A 21,511-nucleotide genomic window follows, 5' to 3' on the forward strand; every position below is an offset into this window, starting at 1 on the left:
AGCAACTTTTTTTTTTGCCGTGCCAGATTAGTTTCAACTCGAATCAGCTCCCTGATCTGATTCACTGTCTGGCCATGCAAATATTCATGCCAGTATAAGCAAAAACACTGCAGGGGCAGAACAAAAGGCCAGAGGTAACAATAGAGCCAGACCAATTCTTTCAGAGATTCTATCAGCTTAAAAGTGTTTGCAAATCCAATCTTTATGAGCACAAACGTTTGCACCTTAGCCACTTGAAGTCTGATGTTGGAAAACCTGCAGGGAAAAAAAAAACTGGAAAAATGTGGAAGTGACATCTTTGCTTGCAGATATATGAAATTAAGCAGAATAATAGGTTAGGGTTATTTTTTGTATTGCTGTGAGTTCCTAACCATATTATTTAGCAAAATTAGTGAATGTTAGCAAATTAGACATCTAAAGTGGCTGAATACAAATACACATGGGTAACAAAAATTTTAAGTGTGAACAGCACAAGATAAAAAAATCTTTGAACTCTCCCAAACCACAGCAAGAAGGATCCTGTGCAAAAGGAACTCCTCAGACCCTGATCACCAGATAATATCCCTTCAGTCAGCCCTCTAACAAAGGGTGCTACTGAACCACAGGTTAAGCATTTAGTTTCTTACGGTATTAGCTACCCACATCATATGCAAGCATGTTCTGCCGTGACAGATGGCCTGTAATCTGGCCTCCCTTGAGGCTGGAAGTATCACATTAAGACTCCTAATTGGGGTAATATATTCATAAAGTAATGACCTCAGTCAGTGTTTCTCAAAGTGGGTTACATCATCAGAGAGGATCATGAGAAAGCTCTAAGGCAATCATGAAGAGCTAGAAGAAAATTGTATTTGAAAAGAACTCCACAGAAATATATAAAAATACACAAAATGTGTGATGATAATAAAACCAAATTATACTTAAACATATTGACACCAAATGCGCAGTTCCTCAAGTTTGAAGGAGTGTTTACGATCGCAGACTGCTCACAGCCAACTCTTACCCCTCTTTGGAGGAGAAATTGAGTTACCACTGGCAATTAAGGGTTTTCTCGGGTTTGTATGGGAGAAGGGAAGGTAAAGGACTAGGACAGGTAATTACACAGCTGGGGAAAATATTTACAAGGTTTTATTTTAAGACCTATTGATATGAATATTTGAAGAATTTAATCTTTCATTATATAAATTTGGCAGAATTTTTTATAACATTGCAAATTCCAGCCTAGTACTTCTTTCTTGAAATCAACGGGACTTTTGGCTCTATCCATCTTCAAAAAGATGAGACTAAGTCTAGCAATGTGCACTAATGGAAATTCCACCATTGAAACTTTCAACCTTAAGTTTTTAACAAAAGAGGAGGGAACAACCAGAAGTAAAACCTGAAATTACTTTTTTTTTTTTTTTGCGCTAAGATCCATCCTGCTGCTCATGGTTTAATGGTTTTGACTGAGGAAACCTAACAAGATTGGCCAGTTTTACTACTGTTGCTCCAACTTCTGTGGACAACCTGAAACCTACATCTGCCCATTTGGTCCTCTTCCTAGCGGTGGATGCAGTTTGTTTTTCTCCCTCACTGAATTTCTTTGTCCACTAAAGGAATTAACAAAGTGGGAATTGATACAGTTAAAAGAAGGAGAGTCTTCTAACATATCCACTGGCCTGACACACAATTTTACCGGTTCAAAAAGCATATCCAACACATCTGAATTATTACATTAATAAAGCAGTAAGCAGGAGCTCCATACTAGAGATGTCAATAATATCAAAACAGTATGTTGCACTCCACTAAGATGAAGTAAAAGTTTAAATGTCCACATTTGGCACATTAGAACCGCTTAGAAGACCCTGAGGCAGCTTACTGCCCAGCAATTTGAGTAATCCTCACCCAAACATTGCAAAATACAGTGCACAAAAATAAAAAATACAGTGCACAAAAATAAAACAGTTTTGTTTTACAAAACAATAATTTTCACCAAAATTGCTATAAATGAACCTGTATTAATAAAACAGGAACCAAATACTCTGCCAAACACTGGATGGAAAACAGTTTAACCACACCACGGTCCAAACTACACCACTGTCATCCATCATATATATTAATATAAAGAAACCCAGCTAATCACACTTGTTTCTTTGAGCCTCAGAAAGACGACCATATTCAGATGGATATACATACACGATTCTTCTCTCTTATGTGAAAGCATTACTGTTTGTGGCATATTACTATTTTCAACATAACTCCAAGACAATGCTGTCCAGGTCTCAACTCTTTACGTGTGTGAAACAGAACTTTAACCCATGAGAAACTTCTAACACTCAAGAATTCACAGTCAATGCACAGAAATAGCATTTAAACAGACAAAAAAAAATCTAAAACCACTCATTTCTAAAACAAACTAACAAACAAAAAATCCCTGTAAGACTGACATTTTTAGAGGTGATTAAATATTTTGAACATGTATAGAATAAAAGAGCATGATTATCAGAGCAGTGATCTGAAAGCACTTTCTGAGCACCCCAAAACATTGATTACCTGCTTTACAGCCTAAGTTTTATAATAAGACAAGTTTCATCTTGTAATAGCATTTGGATTCAGAAGCAAATCCTTTTCTTTTTTCATCTTCTAAATTCAGTCAAGTATGTCCTCATTTATTTATTTAAGTTCAGAAATGTTTAATACATGTAAGATCAGTGGTCTCTCATTGTTATTCCGATAAAATAGGACTATAAAACCCCAAACGAGGATACTGGATGGGATTCAGTTCGAGATTATGATTAGAGGTCTACCTGCAGGTGTTCAACAAGCATAGCAGATGTCTAATGCCCCATTCTATTTATCAGATCTCCAGTCCAAACCAACCAAAGGAGCTTAAATCAGCTCAACGTCAAAGCAAACACCCAAGCAGTCATTTAGATCGCACTGTTTTTTATACCGGCTATACTAACTACATAGCTATTGACTACAGTAGCAGTTTAGACATCTTGGGCTTGATTCACTTGCATGTGCATCTGAGATGCTACTGGGTGAAAGCTGAAGAGGAGGCTGTTTCTGAAGACAACCTCTCACCACCTCTGCCCTACCTACTGACCTTGTGCAGTTGTGTCTGTTAATGTAAAGTCTTGGGTTTACATGGTAAGGGTTTGGTAGCAGAGGGCTGCAGAGGTGGCCTCTGTGAGCAAAGCCCAGCAGCTGCCCCATGTCAGATCAGATCCAGCTCCAAAAGGGACCTGCCGCTGACCACAGCCAAGCCAGGGAGCGACGCTGGTTGGGCTTCTGGGACAGCAGAGCTAAGAAAGGGGAAAAAACTGCTGTGCAACAGCAGCTGGGAGAGTGAAAAAATCTAAGAGACAGCCCTGCAGACCTCCAGGTCAGTGCAGCAGGAGGGCAGGAGGTGCTCCAGGCACGCAGCAGCAGTTCCCCTGTGGCCTGTGGAGAGGCCCCTGGTGGAGCAGGCTGTCCCCCTGCAGCCCATGGGTCCCACATGGAGCAGGTTGCTCCTGGGGGATGGACCCCGTGGTACGGAACCATGTGGGAGCAGTTCTTGAGGAGCTGCTGCCTGTGGGCAGCCCCCACAGGCTCAGTTTGGGAAGGACGGCATCCCATGGGAGGAACCCCACAGGGAGCAGGGGCAGGGAGGGACCATGAAGGAGTGGTGCAAATGAAGCCGCAGGGACTGACCACTGCCCCCATTCCCCATTCCTGTGTGCCACTCAGGGGGAGGACATAGAGGAGGGTGGATGGGGGAAGGCGTTTTTAGTTTGCTTTTAGTTTCTCACCGTGCTAGTCCTCTAGTGATACGCAATCAATTTTATTAATCTCCCTACAGTGAGCTTGTTTTGCCCATGATGGTAACTGGTGAGCAATCTCCCTTATCTCAACCCTTGAACCCTTTCCATTGTATCTTCTCCCCTTTTTCCCTTTTTCCTTTGAGGAGGGGAAGTGAGAGATCAGCTGCAGTGGAGCTCAGCAGGGTAAAACCACCACAGGCACAGGCACCTTACTATTTTTTTTTTTTTTTTTTTTTTTTTTAAGTACACAGCACTGCTAGCACATACACAGGCACTTACATTCAGGTATTTTAAATTGAATCCTTTCTATTATGTTATAAAAGAGCATTTCTAAGAAAAGAGAGAAAGGTATCAGTTAGGATGGACTAATGAAGACATAAAAAGAAGACAGAAATGCTTTCAGTAATGTATTCATTTGGTTAAGTCTAACATGGATTGCATTTCAAATTTTTTTGCTGTAGTTTTGTGTGCTTTAGCTATAGCTCCTATGCAATTAAAAGTATATGTAGAAGTAGATGTAGTCATTCTGCAACAGATTTGCTTGTAAACCTTTTGAAGCCAATAACGATACACCAAAGGTCAATTTTTCCCTAGCATTTTGATCCCCATTCCCTTTCCAGTTACTACAAGACACAGCATTATTTATAGCTTGAACTGTATTCTACAACATTCTTAAAACTACAATACATGTGCCAGACCACACATACAAATTGCAAATTAGCCCCCACACTCCATACTGCCTGTTCTACATAGCTCCTTTCAGTAGTCTGACTGAAGCCAGTTTTCGGTTACTCATGTCTGACTGTACTCATACCCACCAGTGTGCATTGCTGAATATGTAATAGCCATCTAACATCCTACACTTTACAGGTACCAATAGATGTAAACCATCTTTATTTACCATATATTACATGCACTTCTTCCACAGAAAATGATAGAGTGAATAATTGTGAATAACTGTGAGTACTCTTGCAACCATTCCCAAACCAGGCACAGCAATGTGATAATTCGATTATTGAACATGATGAATCATTACTGTAACTACAATTCTGTATTGGGTTTATGTGGCAAGGTTTTGGTAACAGGTGGGCTGCAGGGCTGGCCTCTGTGAGACAAGTCCAGAAGCTGCCCTGTCAGATAAAAGCCAGCTCCTGATGGCTTCATTCTGTACCCCTTTCCCTTTGAGAAACTGGCTGTGGTAGAGTTTGGCTGCCCAGCAGGGTACAACCACCACATAGGAAATCTTTTCCTACTCCTAGTTACACTTCAGGAGCTTCTCAGGAAAGACTAATTGTGATAAGCCTTCTTATAAAATCAATATGGCAAACTGAAAAATACTTACGGTTGATGTGATCGATATAGTACACACCAATCTGAGGATCATATGCAGCTTCCCATCCCCATGGCAGTTCATCCCCAACACAATCCGCAAACGACAAGGGTTTTGTTAACCTATAAATAAAGAAACAAGTTCAAGGTATAGCTTCTCTCTCTTCCCTACATATGTTTGTTATTTGTATGAATTTCTATTGTGAAAAAAGCTAAAGAATGACGATACGGAGTAAGGAGAGTTATCCTTCAACCCCCCCCCTTACAGTTTAGGCTCTTGATTCTTTTCCCCCTACTCCATCCTTATGAATTCATTAACTCCAAGAACATAACATAAATTATTGCAAACATTTTCCAGTACAGGTACTCAAGTGAGAACTTCATTGCAACATCTTTCACATTTGACAGTTCAAAATTAAACAACAACCAATAGGTTGTAAAAGAACAATCTACATCGCAATTTGTCCTTAGAAGAACTGGACCCTTCAACCTTGAGACTGTGATGACAACACTGGATTTCAAGGTCATCTTTTCTAACAACTGTAGCCAGAAAACACAGAAAAGAAAATATAACCATCTAAGATACTGCTAGCAGCACTTAACCAACCCATGTACTTGAACAAAATTAGCAGCAGTTTGGAGGAGGAGTGCACAGAATAGACATTTTATAAGTAACATTCAATGGACATTCAGATGTTCACCTGGATCCTTTTTAGGAAGATAGATAATTAAAGTTTTTAATTTTAATAACCTATTTGCAACAAGAAATAGTTTGGTAACAATAATACATGCATTTTTTTCCAACTGGGGCTGAGCAAAGCTTTGCATCATCATGTTATTGCTGGTTTAGGGGAAAGAAATAACTATTGAGTTTCCTGTTGATAAATCCACAGCCATGTCACTTACTGATATATTTAATAAGAAAAAAAAAAGATTTAAGATTATCACTGTAACGTTAGTACATACTCAGAATTTAAAATAAAAATCCTGACACTAGGATTACCAAGCACAGTTTGTGGGACACACAAGTATCACATCCTTTGCTCACCGAAGCTTTCATCTCATCATGAAAATTCCAAATAAATAAAAAGTTAACCATCTAATTCACATTTTTTTGGGGGGGTTAGTATTCTTTTAATAATTATTTGCAAATTTCCAAATTTTCCAAAAGAAACCAGTTTATCAACATTTTTTGTGAGGAATGGCAGAGAGAAGATTGGCATGTTTTACCTGCTATGAAATGAAAGGGCTTTTTTGTGCAGAAAACACTACAGAGAAAATACTTTAAAAAGCTACTGAACTAAGTTCTTCATATATCTGAGCATAGTTTTGATTTCAAAACTATTGTCCCACAGAAAAAATTATTGATGGATTTGACCTATCAATTCTTAAAGTAGGGCAATACTTTGTTCCTGCAAATTAGGGTTGTAGAAATTACAAATAACCAAGCTCTAATGCTTCAAAATTTCTGCAGAGTAGACAGATTTTTTTTTTCTTAAATTGCAAACATGGATCTATGTTCTTGTATTTCTCTAAAGTTTAAAATGTAATCCCATGAGAGTCACTGATACTTAATTTTGACAAACAAAAGAAAGCAAGCACAAAGCAAGTTTGCTAATTTATTGCCACTTACAAACTGCTGTGCAAAACCACTAAACACACTGAAAACTATGACAAAACTAAGGTGAAAACGCCAATGTGAAATTACATCTGGATCACTAAGGTATAAAATACAGACTATAAACAGCACAAGGGAGCAGTGAGAGAAGTTTATTAGGAGAGGTTATCCACAAGAATGGCCAGCCACTGCCACTTTTCACAGCACTGTGAAAAGACGTAGCTTCTGTAGTACCTGTTTTCCTTCTTCGCTGTCGTAACCCACCGCATTCTGCCTTGCCACAGTCCAGGAGCAACTCTTCTACAGGAAAAAGCTGCAAGCTGCTGGGGTCACCAGCTGCCCTGCCAGATCAAGTGCGCCTGCCCAAACGCTACCATTAGCGGTTACCAGCATCACAGCAAAGCTTACTGCCTTGTTTGCAAATAGCAACAGCTAGACAGAAAGAGAGGGATCTTACGAAAGCAGGAGAAGCCTTTGAAAGCTGTGATAATACAATCGCAGCTTCAGTCAGGCTGTCCACAGCATGCAGCGGACTGAACACCGGGTACCTGTGATAAAGAGTTCCCAGGCCGCTACTCAGAGGAAACATCAATGGCATGAAAGCAAGAGCCCTTCAGCGCGGCCGGTTAGTCGTGTGGACCTGTGCCAGCTACGAGGGAGCAGCATGCTGCGAAGAAAGTCCTGCCTCGAATTGCATTACAGATGTGGATTTTCATAAAACATTTCTTACACTGAAAATAAATAAATAAATAAAAAATCAGCTTCATCCTTAGCTTTAATGTTATAGCATTGAACTGTAAGATTTGCATTTTGATTTAAGGAGTACAAATATTTGAAGCACAATATCACAGAGTGGGGATCATAGCAAACTTGCATAAACATGCACAGATGGTCTTTCTAATAAATTCACTTAAAACTCTGTACAAGCATTTAATACTTTCACCAAAGACACACAACACAGCTAGCAACAATCAGAAGTTGTGACTTCTAAACCACCTCTACAGGAAGGATATATTCCCAGTAATATCCTGGCTTTTCATCTGCACTCCTCGCCAATTTTATTTTTAATCAAATACTGACTTCTTATTGTTAGAGCTCATTCTGCAGTTTGGAGCTGCACGGACCACTCTGGCCATATGGATGTAGTGCCCAGGTGTTATCACCTTTCAGAAATCGGACACCGTGAGAATGAATAGCAGCCACCGTCTCTTCCCACTCTCCATAAATTAATGTGATTAAAAACAAAAAAACAAAACAAAAAAAACCTGTGGAAAAATACTACTCAAGTGACCCACTGTAGACCTCAAAGAAAAGAAGGGGGAGGCAGAGGCAGCAAAGTCCAGATAGTGCCAGACAGATTCTGTTCTTCAGGATCATGCTTGGCCATCACAGCTGTGACATCCAAACTACATTAGAACTGCTCCTGAGTATGTTTTTAAAACTTGGGTAGGTTTGTACATAAAAAGATCATAACTATCTAAGAGTGTTACACCCCTGTGGCTCTCTCTTTTGTTCCAGTCTTTTAATAGCACAAGATTTTTAAGCCAGACACTTTTCATGATGAAGCAGCCATCAGCACAAGGAGATAGGGGGCTGGTTCAAGCCCTCAAAACTGTTCCCATATAAATACTATTTACTTTCAAAATACATATGGCAAATGGATGAGATTAATATGACATGAAGACAAATAAAATGCAAGAGAAAATCTGGAAGACAGAAGTTGAAAGCAAAGAGTTACGAGGTAGTTATGAGATGTAACTGGGAAGGAAATAATACCTGAGAGCAGGGGCTGCAGGAATTTTGCCTGCATGAAGATCATTATCTGTGACATAATAACAGCTGATGGACGGACTGCCATTACATTCATTAACCATGACCCAAGAAAAATGAGGTTTATTGCACCATAATAGAGGATTAAGTGCTGCGTCTCAGGGCACTGATATTCCAAGGTAGTAGTTTGCAATACTTCGGTTTGTGGTTATCAATTTACATGTTCCTGAAAGAATGCCAATACTCAGAAAAGGATGACTTAAAGTCCACAGTTAGTGTACTGTGAAGCTGAATCAGTTAACAGAAGGTTTTTTAAATGCATATTCATTAAACTCGAGTATTCCCACCTATGGACAATATTTTTATTTATTTATTGATCCTTTTTAGAGTTCTGTCCAAATGAAGTCTAATTCATTAACCTTAAACTCATAAATAGCAATTTTTTTCTACTCAATCCCATGCTACCGCAATGCTGCCATTTAGGCCTATGTTTTGAAGAGTGCTCCAAGGACCGAGAGAACAAGCAGCGGGTGCGTACCACAAGAAGTGCCTGTTCTTGTGGTATGCACCCAAGAAGGACATCGAGGTGCTTGAGCGGGTCCAAAGAAGGGCGACGAAGCTGGTGAGGGGCCTGGAGAACAAGTCCTACGAGGAGCGGCTGAGGGAGCTGGGTTTGTTCAGCCTGGAGAAGAGGAGGCTCAGGGGCGACCTTATCGCTCTCTACAGATACCTTAAAGAAGGCTGTAGAGAGGTGGGGGTTGGCCTGTTCTCCCACGTGCCTGGTGACAGGACGAGGGGGAATGGGCTAAAGTTGTGCCAGGGGAGTTTTAGGTTAGATGTTAGGAAGAGCTTCTTTACTGAAAGGGTTGTGAGGCATTGGAACAGGCTGCCCAGGGAGGTGGTGGAGTCACCATCCCTGGAAGTCTTCAAAAGACGTTTAGATGTAGAGCTTAGGGACATGGTTTAGTGGGGACTGTTAGTGTTAGGTTGGACTTGATGATCTTGAGGTCTCTTCCAACCTAGAAATTCTGTGATTCTGATTCTGTTCCTAGGAAAGCCACAAAAAAAAAAGAAAGAGAAATTTACTACATGTAGCCGTAAATGCTGCCTTTCTGTCAGGATACAGGCAACCCATGGTATTTCACACTTCCTTGATGATCAGTGTGCATATTCTTCAAAAGGGTATGTGTATGTGTATGCACAAAAACATTTCCATGCATTATTCAATACAAGAATAATGCATTCTGCTGCATCCCTTCTCTGACTTCATTTCTCTCCAAAATCTCTTCAGGATGAAGTCACAACACTGACGCAGAAATTACCCATATTATGATTAGGACTCTACTTTACCAACAGGAAACTCCAGAATTTGGTCTTTGCTCCCTTCTAAATTCATCTAACTTCCTTAGCATATTTCAAGTGCTGATGTTACCCATATAAGCAAGGACTACATGAGTAAAGCTTGAGATGTTTTGCTTAGACTGATGCAATGCAATTTATAATAAATGTGATAAAGCATGAGGGGAAGAGAGAAAAGTAAGAAGGCACATCTCAGAAAACTGAAGGAGGATGACAAAAAAGAAACAAATCCAAGACTCTTCTCTTCCTCAGTTAGAAAGGAGAAAAATGCAGGTTGGTAAGAGGTGCATAAAAGATGCCCGAGAACTATGAACAGGTTCATCCTAATCTCTTTCAAAATGACTTCCAAGAATACCTCCTTTGTTGTGCAATGCTTGACCTACAGTCAAGACTCGGAGGTTTGAATTCAATTATAACTAGGGTCAATGCTCAACTTCTGTAGCAATTTCAACATGCATTTGAAAACTTTCTTCAAATCCCAATTATCCCCTACCCAAAATGCCCTCACGTGCTTTGCCTTGCAGCAAGATCTAGCATGACACTTATCTGAAGTGTTACACAGATTAAATTTCATACCCATTCATTCTTGTACACCAACTGCTATATAACGATGTACATTGCACATTTCTCTTACAATGCAGGACTCTCTATTACTTTCTTTTTAAAAGAGATTACCAACTCTTCTGAAAAACACAACTCTTCTCCACACTCTATGAACTGAGAAGACAAAACTTTAAGGTACATCTATTAAAACATAACCGAAGAACCCCAAAGATGGAATGACACACGCACACTTACCTGGAACCTGCCTCACTTAACTTACAAAAGGGTGTACAGGTGACCTACCAGCCACACAATACAGCGGTTAACACCACCGCAAATACTTCCAGTCAGCACAAGGACACAGAATACAAGCATATATGATCAACGTCACTTACTTCCTTACTTATTTCGCAAAAACACAACTGAAAATATTCCATTCTTATTTTCATGCAGTAGCTCAAATGTAAATATTTAAATGAACTCATCAGGCAAAGGAGTGTATAAAGAAAGAGAAGTGTTCAAATTCTTTACTAGAACTCCTAATTTAGTGCTCAAGTTACATCAATTGTTAAAATTAAAAGTTAAAATCAATTAAACTCTTACCCAGCTTTCTAACGCTACAACCATTATGAATTCAAAAGATCTATAAACCTTCTATTCCCATTCCAAATATGCTGCCAGACATGGATTTTACTCACTTCAGGCACCCAAGATGGATTTCTTATATAAAACTCATGGGTGCAATTCATCCCATCAACTTTAAGAGTTCGTTATCTAACCTGAATTACTCATTTACGTTCCCTATGGAGACTAATTCAGCACATCTACTTAGACTGAGGATGAATAACACTCTGAAGGTTTCCCTCTTTTTCTACCTGGCTGTGGAAATCATCTAAATGTGAGGCTCCTGACCCAAAGCAAGGTGACTAAATTTAAGCAGGACAAATACTTAGTACTGTCCAGGTAGCAGACTGCATACAGCACTGCAGGAGACCACACTGTATCTCCACGATAGGGTTAGGAAGGGAGCACTGAGGCTTACTACAGCTGAGGTCTGTATCCACTGACAGCAAAGCTATATTACATCAGGAAGACAATTTTCTCTTCTACAAATTACTGGCTGAAGCTGCAACAAAATGTGCTTACTTTCTGTTGTCAGCTCCCTAACTTTAAGAAGTGGTAACTGGACTGTTTACCTGCAGAAAGTGGCAGAATTTGCATGCTCATAAACCACTCTTTTCACTATTTTCTTTGATCATTCATGTCTACAAACTAGCCAACACTGCTCCACAATTTCTCTCTCCCAAATCTCATTCATGGTTCTGTTGACAGGATTTCAGTTTCTAAACACCGTGTTCTTAACGCAGCAGTCCCTCCCATTCAGATATCAGGCCAAGACGTTATGTACAAACTCTGTATCGCTTAGGTACATTCTCTTTTAACAAGGGTGTTATTAAGATAAACCACTAGTTCATTACAGGTATTATTTTGAAAGAGTAATTCAGCGAACATCAGCATGACATGAGAATGCGTTAAACACGGGCTAGCATGCTGGCAGCCCCTGTTTTATTATAGTCCTTAAATATCAGAGGGTCAAGAGTCTTGTTTGTCTTGCTCACGAGATTTATACAATCATTTTTCAGTGGACATTAACATACACTTTACCTTTTCTACACCAATACAGAATTAATAAGAATAGTTCAAACTAAATGCCATCCCATTCTTTCATTATGAAAAGCTCTCAGTAATACCAGATAATGCTGATTTATGCCTACAGCCACCACAGCATGTGCACCATTAGCCTGTTCAGTGTTACAGCTGCATGCATACATCAGTATAGGCACATAAAGGTTCCTAGCCTCACACCTCACCTGTACACGTAGCTGCCAGCAGTACCTCAAGAGCACCACCATGCCTTTGTCTTTGCTTGTACCACAGCTGCATACTCAAATTAACTGCAGAGAATAAAGTCACAGGGCAGTTGTGTGCATTTAGCTGAAAAAGACTTACTAATTCCATCAGCAGGTATTTCTGGCATACACTGAACATTTTCGCTCATTTTCCAGATCTCAGATCCTTTTGTTCCTAGATAATATAAGGATGAGTCAAACAGTCAAATTTGTATACAAAGAATGGAAACCTGCGATAACTGGGAGATGACTCTAGTTTTCAAAACACCATACAGGTACGGTACCATTTTTAATAGCTTGCAATTTCTATCTTATAATTCCTTTAAACCCCCAAATACTTATGACAGCAAGTAGGCCCTAAAGAAATGTATTTTTTTGTGTGTTTTAGAGGGTTTTTTGGTAAATAAAAATGGACACAACACACACACAGGTAAGCGCTTATACTAAGAGACATGAATATGTGAGTTCACCACCTTGCAGCAACGGCTGGACAATATCTGGGGATGTATTATTGGGGTAACAGCTCTCTCAAGTGTTTTACAAGCTCAAGCACTTTGCTCCAGTACTGAATTAATTCTGACAGTGGTTTACAATGACATCTCCCGTATTACAAGCCAGTTATGGATTTGCGTAGATAGGACTAGACGACATGCAAAAATGTTTGAGGGAACCTAAGTAAGGCTTAGAAAAATGGAGTTTCCATTAAAAGACTCTTGTCTAGCTAGCCAGCAGCCCAGGTCAACAGAATATTGTGTTCAGGCAGCGTACAAAGATCAGAAAAACTAAACAATCTTTTTCCTTCCTCATAGGTTTTTGTTGTTGTTTTTTTAAATCTTTTTTAGAGTACTGAATAAATGGTTTCTTCTCTATAATTTAGGCAAAGTACTCAAGGCTGTTTTGAAATGCTTTGCTGAAAAGGGCAGTGTGCTGAATGGTGTCTTTCTTAGTTCTCATTTAGAGAGCCCTTCAGAGCCGCGGTTACATTAGCACTACCATGTGAAATGGCCGTGGCAGCCCATTATCTGTGTGGGCTGTTACTGCCAAAAGGCCTTCCTGAAGACCAACTCAGTTCCGTACGCTGTACCATGGCACACAGCCGCTCAGTGTTCAGTGCCTACTGCTTAGAAACAAGCTGGTACCTCACCATCAACGGCTCTGGAGACGAGCACTAAGTGCTGTAGGAAACTGCATTCCGTTCCTGCAATGTTTTCCAGTAACTACTCTTCCCAATTCAATCAAGAAACACTCAACTGCCAGGAAAAGGATGAAAACAAGCCAACTAACCTACCTGAAAACCTACCACCAGAAAAAAATCCTAAATTCAATTTGTTTACACATCACTTTTACTGAACTTCTATAATATCAAAAAACAAACTCTAAAACAAAACAAAACAAAAAAACAAACACCTTGTTTCCAATAAGATATCCACTACAAAGAGAACCACTATAGGACAATGCAGCCTACGCAGTTAAGAGATAGGAGGCACAGCACACTGAGAGCAACAAGTTCTTTAAAACAAGTATCTACTCACATCTGCAAAGAATGAGTCCACTTAATTTAACAGCGCAAATAAAGTCTCGAAAATTACAATCTGATAATAAAAATAACTGAAGAAAAGCTACTACAGAATGAATGCTATCCCTTTAGACAAAAAGGTGGGTTTGAGGTTATTTATTTGTTTGTTTTTGTCTTAGAAAGCCCAATAAAATCTGCAGAAGTAGTGAACCAAACTAAAAACCAAGACACCCACCAAGCAACCTCAGAGGGATAAAACCAAACCAGACCAAATCCAAAGTGCTGTGAAATATATAAATCACAATCTTTATATGGCAGAATGCAGTTTTCCCAAAAGATCCCTCCCTACCTCACTTCACTGTTTCGCAGGTGTCCTATAGAATCACCGTCAGTGCTTGCAGTCTGTGAACAAGAACTGCTGTGCTTTTATTTTGAAAAAGGCATATCCTCATTGCTCAAACTTCCTACCCGTCCCCAAATTCCCAAAATTAGAAAAATTAAGGATGGAAAAAAAAAACACCCACCACCAAACAGCCAGGGAACTGATGTCCTCCTCACACAGGCATACACGAAAGCACGTAAGAGGAAACGTGCTGCTGCCCAGCTTACCATAAGATGCTACGTGCATCTTCCAGATGGCCAGAGCATCCATTACAGCAGCAATGAAACAGAGCTGAACTGCCTCTTCCCAGTGCTCAAGGGGTTAATATTAGCTCGATGTCAGCTCGCCCTGTCCCTTCACAGGTGCTTCTGAAAAGACCCAAAGACTGAATGGCCCTGACCCAGAAGGGGAAGAATGCTTTTGGGAAGGAAGGGACCCACACCCACTGCTCACAGGACCAGGTCAAACTGCCTGCTGGCATGGATTTTTGTTTCCTTTTCCTTTTGATTATGATAAACGCTTTTTGCTTTCTACTTAACAATAACCATCAGCGAAGAAAAAAAAATAAAACAAACACAGGGAACACAGCTATACGTTTTGCTACATCGTTTTAGCAGTAGAAGATAAAAAAAAAAAAGAATGGAAAAAAAAAAAAGAATGAGCAATATTTTGTAGGGGAAAAAAAAATCAATCAAATCACTTTACTGGTGATTTGTTTATCCCCTCAGCATTGCCAAGGTCAATGCAAAGCGGACATTTTGCAAGGCTATGGGGTGGGGGAGCAGGGGGCGGAGGAGTGGAAATGGGTAATGCCACGCATGTTTTCTCCTGCGTCTTTCTTTGACGCGGCAGTTGGTCCTGTGCTGGCATGTAAGCACTATAATATTAGACACCTGGAATGCCAGGAATGTCTGATAACCATACCCTCGCGCAGGGATAATTCCACAGCCATAAACCAGCGATACGACCTTTGAGCTTTTCCCCTGGAAAGCTCGAATGCAGTGACATTATGAAACGGCTGCTATGTGCGGCGTTGCTATAGGTTAGTGGTATATGTGCTTGTACACCGTTGATAGAAGGAAACCGTGTTGTCTGTCAAGAGCCCTGTTAAGAAAATTAGCTATTAGTTTTAATCTGAGGCCATATACACTATGATATTTTTCCAGCTAGATTAAATGTTAACAATCCTACAATCTCTATCTGCAAACTGGACTTGGAAATGCTTCCTTCACCTGGCTTCTCCCACTTCACTTCTCATTTCATATATTATCAAACTATTTCTCTGCAATGGGAAGACATTTCCTTAGAAATACATGTTAAAAAAAAAAAAAAAGTCAAGCATTGGTTTGTGAAATTCAAACTCTGCAAGAGCTTCTGTAAGCAAAACCAAGCAACATCTGTCCCCAAAAGCTTACCATTTAACCAAAGCATGATATAACAAACAATGGGAGGAAAATGACCGCAGGCTGAAATACTTTATCTGAATAAATCAAGACAGATGCACTTATTATAAAGGATTACAACTTTTATTTTGCTATTTTGGATGATTTATCAGCTTGGGTATGTCAGGCAGTAAGTATCAAAAACACACTTCCTGGCAGTTAGCTAACCACAGGAGGGTTAAAGACAGGACATTACTGCAGCATGAAAATTAAGTCTGGGAAAGAGAAACTCAATGAAGAAACAGTCCAAACCAGAAAACAATCATGACAGTAATGTCAGCATTAACAGATCTTCCTTCTCCTTAACCTTTCCCTTTCTTCCTTTCTGTAATTTCATATACACGCTTGTCCAAATGAGCTCTACAGAAAATAACCCTGAAAATGTTCCGTGAACTCCCCTTCACTCCTCTTGCAGACGAATGCTTGCACTACAAGGAACCTTTGGATTTACGGAGAGGGTATTTATCACACTCCTTCGCCTAACTCTGCTCCCACTGAAGTCAGCGGGAGTGTTACCAATTTCAGTAGCACGAAACTTAAATCTGTGACAAGCCCTTTTGAAAAGTCCCATCCATCTGAACATCTCAAATAACCTCACAAACATTCGACTTCAGCACCGCGAGGCACTTCAGCCAAGTACACCAATCATTCCAGGAGCAGGGAAGAGCGAACTTGAGTTAACTGCCCAAGGTCACTGCAATTCAGACACAGACCTACAAACTGCACCCTAGGGGAGGCTACACCGTCTCTAACCATTATTCTCAATACTGAGCTCTTCGTGGCTGTATTTCTAGCTTCTCACCCAATCACTTGGTTTGTAGCCATTTTTGCCGCAGACCTCATGAAATCATTAGGTACTTGACGGTATCCCTGTGGCTCCTGCTGCAAAAAGTCTGCCCTAGTTCTAACAGTACCAAGGACACTTGGCCTACCTCTGGCATTGGTGAACTCTCTTTCCAGATGCTACAAGAGTAGCAGCAGTCTTTAAAATGGACTAACGATTGTTTACACACAAAAGGAACAAACACACCACTGGTTTTATACAACTGCAAGCAGCACACTACTACAAAGAAAGAGAGGGGAATACGTTTGCATCTTAGTATTAACAGACCATAAAAAAGTCTGACAACCTTTGGTGCAAATGGTTCAGAAAGCTGCCTTAAATCATTTCAGCTACGGTTCCACAGAAGCCAGCCTCTAGAAAACCTTTACATCCATGAGAGCAGAGTGAGGGACCCTGCAGCTGACCGAGAAGCCTGGACAGCACAGCCTGACCAAAGAGTGAAACTGCATGACTGAAATAACAAATAAGGAGTGCGACAAATGTGCTTGCTTCTCACAAATCTAATCACACAACTTACAAATACATGGTGCAGAGGTGTCACCCAGGTGTACTCTAAAATCACAGTTACAACAAGGTTTCAGATATATGCCCTGGCCTACACTTAACCCCATCTTCCAATGGTGCTAATATATAAAACTTATAAATAAAATTAATAATAAAAACTTAATTCTAGTTATCAATACATTTAGAGAAATTAAACTGCCTTCCTCTGTATATTTCAAGACACATCCAAAATAGTATTCCATTAAATAAAATAGAGTTCCTTCAGCACCTCTACTGTTTTTACATTCTTTATTCACAATATTAATTGAATTCAAGCTTTAGATGAAATTTATTCCCACTAGCAATACGATTTGAGGAATGGGAAATATGCAGCGATTATATAACAGGAAACATCCAAGTGTTCTGCTCTGACTTCCTTCCCGCGCACCCACTCCCAGAAACTGCCTTCAAAAAGGAAAAAAAAAAAAAAAAAAGAAAGAAAAACCGCTATACCAAAACCTTGAACAAATGCAACAAACTTTCTAGTACTCACTAGCAGGAGTACTACATATACTCAATTTACTTCAGCATGGCTCTCCGCTTAATAAAGAAAGAAACCAGCTTTTACCTCTCGTGTCAAACTGACTAAACATCTTTCAAGGTCAGATATGCTTTTCAGTTCCTAGAAAGGCAAATTCAAAAAAAAAAAAAAAAAAAGGAAGGAAAAAAAAAACACAGAACCCTTAGAAGCCTTTCCTCTACCCCCTCTTTCCCTCTTTATTGAGTATATTTGGCACACGCAGCTGTTCAGAGCAGGGGAAATACTTCCAAGGCAGTAATTTGCAAAGATTGCTTAGGAATTCTGCGAGACATTATAAAAGGCAACCTGGACCTGCCAGAAGAGCTAATGCTCTACTTACCAGAGTGGAACAGGGCTGTCTACCTTTCCTACATGTGGAAACGTTCCCTTCAAGTTTGTTAGCAGTTTGCATCACTGGTTTACAAAGATAATTCTAATCCAGGTTAAGGAATTACTTCAGAGATCACCAAATATCTTAAAACCTATTCCCTGGCTGTGGTCCCTACCAGCACAGAGTAAATTACCATCATTTCTTCAAACAAGTGTATAAACATCAAAACTATATTCATAATACTCCCATGAGTAGGTAAAAGCAATGTTTTACCAATCCTGCCTTTCAAGGTGAAAGTGTATGTGAGAAGGGGAAAGAAGATGGGGAGACCAGCAGGAGGTTATTTTGCACATTCTCAAATTTAATTGCTTAAGCTAACACTTAGAAACGCCAAATAGGGAGGAAAAAAAAAAGAAAAAAAAAAGGAAAAAAAAAGGAAAGAGGTTAGACACAAAAATCAGCAAAGAGATCTTGTATCACTAAATCACTTTTAATTGGAGCAAGAGACATTAACTGTGTTTGCCAATACTGCTGAAGAAGGCATCCAGCTTCTCGTAGATGGTTTTGCATCAGCCTAACATTTAGCAGAATTCAAAAAGCCAAACAGCTCATTTACAAGTTACTAGGAAAGGAATATAAAACCAAACAGAAAATATCATCATATAATTTCTATAAAGTTACTGTGATTACACTTTAACACAGCGTTAAGCTCTGACAGCCCTGCACACACACACACACACACACACACATCTATAACATAAAACCACAGATGAAGACATGGAAAAAAATGGGCAATAACAATCAGGGTATAAAATGCATATGTAACTGAACAGATTACAATTACTCATCTTGAAAGTTGCTTACAGAGCAGAAATATTGCATTCAAGGAAGGGAACAGGCAGCAATTATTCTCTGTATCTCACACTAGAAGGAGGCACAAACAGAAATTACAGAAGAGCAGGTTCAAAACAAAGTCGTGTACAACAAAATCATAGTTGAACCCCACTGCCACAGGATTTTGAAGTCAAAACTGTAATTGCTTTCAAAAACAGACTTTACAAAAATGCAAAAAGTAGCTCCACAGTGATAATAAACATGAAATCCACACGCAACCACTTTGTTATTGGAATTTTTGTTCTGAATTCACTCTTCTGGCACATGCAGACAGATGAATTAAACCCATTACTCCTTTACTTCCTAAGGCTGTTAGCTTTGGAAATTAGAATTCCAAGGACAGAAACCATGTCAGATGCAGTATCTTATCTTAAAGTAAGCTTAAAGAAAAACAAAAACAAACAAAAAAATCAACAAAGATACGCAGAAGCTGCTGACCTCTGTATTAATGACCAAAGGGAAGTTAATACCTGATCCAAGATAGCTACCAATATATTAGCATGGCTAAAACAGTGTGGTACAATCTTCATTCTTTGGCAATGTAAAGGAACAAAAAAAATGGAGAAATCTTAATGATTAAAGGCAAGAATTGTCCCCACTGGGACTAAAAAAATAATAAAAAAAATACTTTGACCTTGCACATACACCTCAAACTGGACCCCTGTTAGAAAGGATTATTTGAACTGCCTCACTATAAACACTACAGAGAAACTGCAAACTTATAGGAAAAGTTATCTTTTAAGTCCCTGTAATGTGTTCTTACTTAATAAGCATTTAGTTATTTAATAGTTTATGAGTCAATACACCAATTGAGTTTTTCCTAAGACACTTTTTTTTTTTTAGCTTCTGTTGAGTTGGTCACACAAAGCATTTTATTTTAAATACAAAAATATTGCTTTAAATCCAAATTTCTTAGACTGTTATTAATCACATTTGTAGCAAATAATACATGGTCAATATTGGATTTCAGTAAAAGCTAAATGCTAACCTAGCCATGGAATCACAGAACGGTTTGGGTTGGAAGGGACCTTAAAGCCCACCCAGCTCCAACCCCTGCCATGGACAGGGACACCTCCCACCCACCACACCAGGTTGCCCAAAGGCCCATCCAGCCTGGCCTTGAGCACCTCTAGGGAAGTTGATGTTACAAATTAATTCAGCAGTACCTCTTATACAAAGTTTCCAGGAATATGTTCCACTTTGGTTTGAAAGCAGGAAGTCATAGCTAGTCTCCGCTTTTTGACCAGAAGCGCAGTACCAGTTCTCTTCGTCTGTCCCAGTCCTGTAAGAGGAGCCTGCAGCCTAGGCTGGCCTTCTTTTGAGCTAGTGGTCAGTGGGTTGTAGTCTACCTGGAAGAAGTGAATCATTGCAGGGATCTGTCCTGCGTAACGTCTATATCCACAATTTGGACGTGGCATCCGAGTCCAGTCTCATCAGACTTGCAGATGACACCAAACTGGGGACAACAATCAACACCATCAGGGATATGATCACCATTCAGAAGGCCTTAGGAATGGTCCAAAAGGAACCGTAAGAAATTCAGCGAGGATAACTGCTAGATACTGAATGCAAGAAGGAAAATCCCTTGCAACACTACAGTGTGGGACTGACCAGCTGGGGAGCTGCTCTGCAGCCCTGGGGTCGTGGTGGGCTGCGAGCTGAATGTGAGGGACTGGGGTTTCTCCAGCCCCGAGAACAGAGTGCTCAGGGTGACCCAACAGCAGCCTGTGAGGGATTTTAGACACTTGTGTCAGACACTTTACATGGGTGGGCATGGTGAGAGGATGAGAGCAAACGGGCAGAAGCTGAAACAGCAGGGTCAGACTGGATATAAGGAAAAAAAATCTCACCACGAGGACAAGCAGGCAGTGGAACATGTTATCAGATATCTGGTGCCCAAGTACCTTGGTCTGATCTCACAGCTAGCCATGCTTTTTGCATGTAGTTTTTAAATCTTTGCTATCGCCACACCTCCAAAGCATGCATGCACATAGGAAAGTAGACTCACTCCTGCCTGCCTGCCTTTGTCTTGGTGCTTAAAAACCCCACCGTAAGATATCTTGCCTAAAGAAAAATAATTTTTGTTGCTTGCCTATGTCATGCCAAATACTGAAGCTCCCTACCACTTCAGTCAGCCCTAACCTGGCTTTCCCAGTTCTGCTCTCCTGCCACTTCCAGCTCCACGTTCATGTCCCATCTCTTCCACTCGTGCTGACACGCATGTGACTCCAGAGCAAGCCAGATCAAAGAAATAAACTAGCAAGAGTGGAGAGATTTGATTATTAATTTCCACAGCAGTTCAGCTGCCTAACCAGTTCACCACTGGTACAAATGCCCATGCTACATTAAAGGGTGGAACAACCGCAGCCCCAGTTTGGGTTGGTACGGACAAGTCATGGGACAGCCTCTGAAACCCTGCTCCTTCGTGGAGGTTGCATGCAATGCTGTAATATGCATGACTGCTACTAACACTCCCTCAGATGAAGCTATTAAAACAGATAAGATGAAGCATGCAAAACTGGAGAGGTGTTTAATTACAGTGTGCAGTCTTTATGTGGTGAAAGTTAGGAGATCGCTTTTGGTAGGTGAAGATTTTTTTTGGGCTAACAACAAACTGGAACTGGTTGCAAAGTCCTGCTTTGAAAAAAAAAGGAAGAAATGACTGAGAATGGCATTTGATTTCCACAGTATTATGAACTGGAATTGCTTGGGCAATTAGGAAAAT

General features: G+C 40.0%; 1 protein-coding gene across 4 annotated transcripts in view; it reads right to left on the reverse strand.

Annotated features, from left to right (window-relative positions):
• Window positions 1-21,511, reverse strand: part of WWC2 (WW and C2 domain containing 2) — a 99,625-nt gene that overhangs the window by 60,377 nt on the left and 17,737 nt on the right. For 3 of the 4 annotated variants that reach the window (XR_011808996.1, XM_038177940.2, XM_072037257.1), the window contains exon 2: window positions 5,128-5,237. Coding sequence is in view for 3 of the 4 variants with exons in the window: in XM_038177940.2 (XP_038033868.1) it covers window positions 5,128-5,237 (110 nt within the window). In the remaining variant the exon portion in view is untranslated. Of the gene's footprint in view, window positions 1-5,127; window positions 5,238-7,280; window positions 7,337-21,511 lie in introns of those variants that run through there. The other variant, XM_072037258.1, reaches the window with a different exon arrangement.

Source organism: Anas platyrhynchos, chromosome 4 (genome assembly GCF_047663525.1).
Source record: "Anas platyrhynchos isolate ZD024472 breed Pekin duck chromosome 4, IASCAAS_PekinDuck_T2T, whole genome shotgun sequence".
Lineage (NCBI taxonomy): Eukaryota > Metazoa > Chordata > Aves > Anseriformes > Anatidae > Anas > Anas platyrhynchos.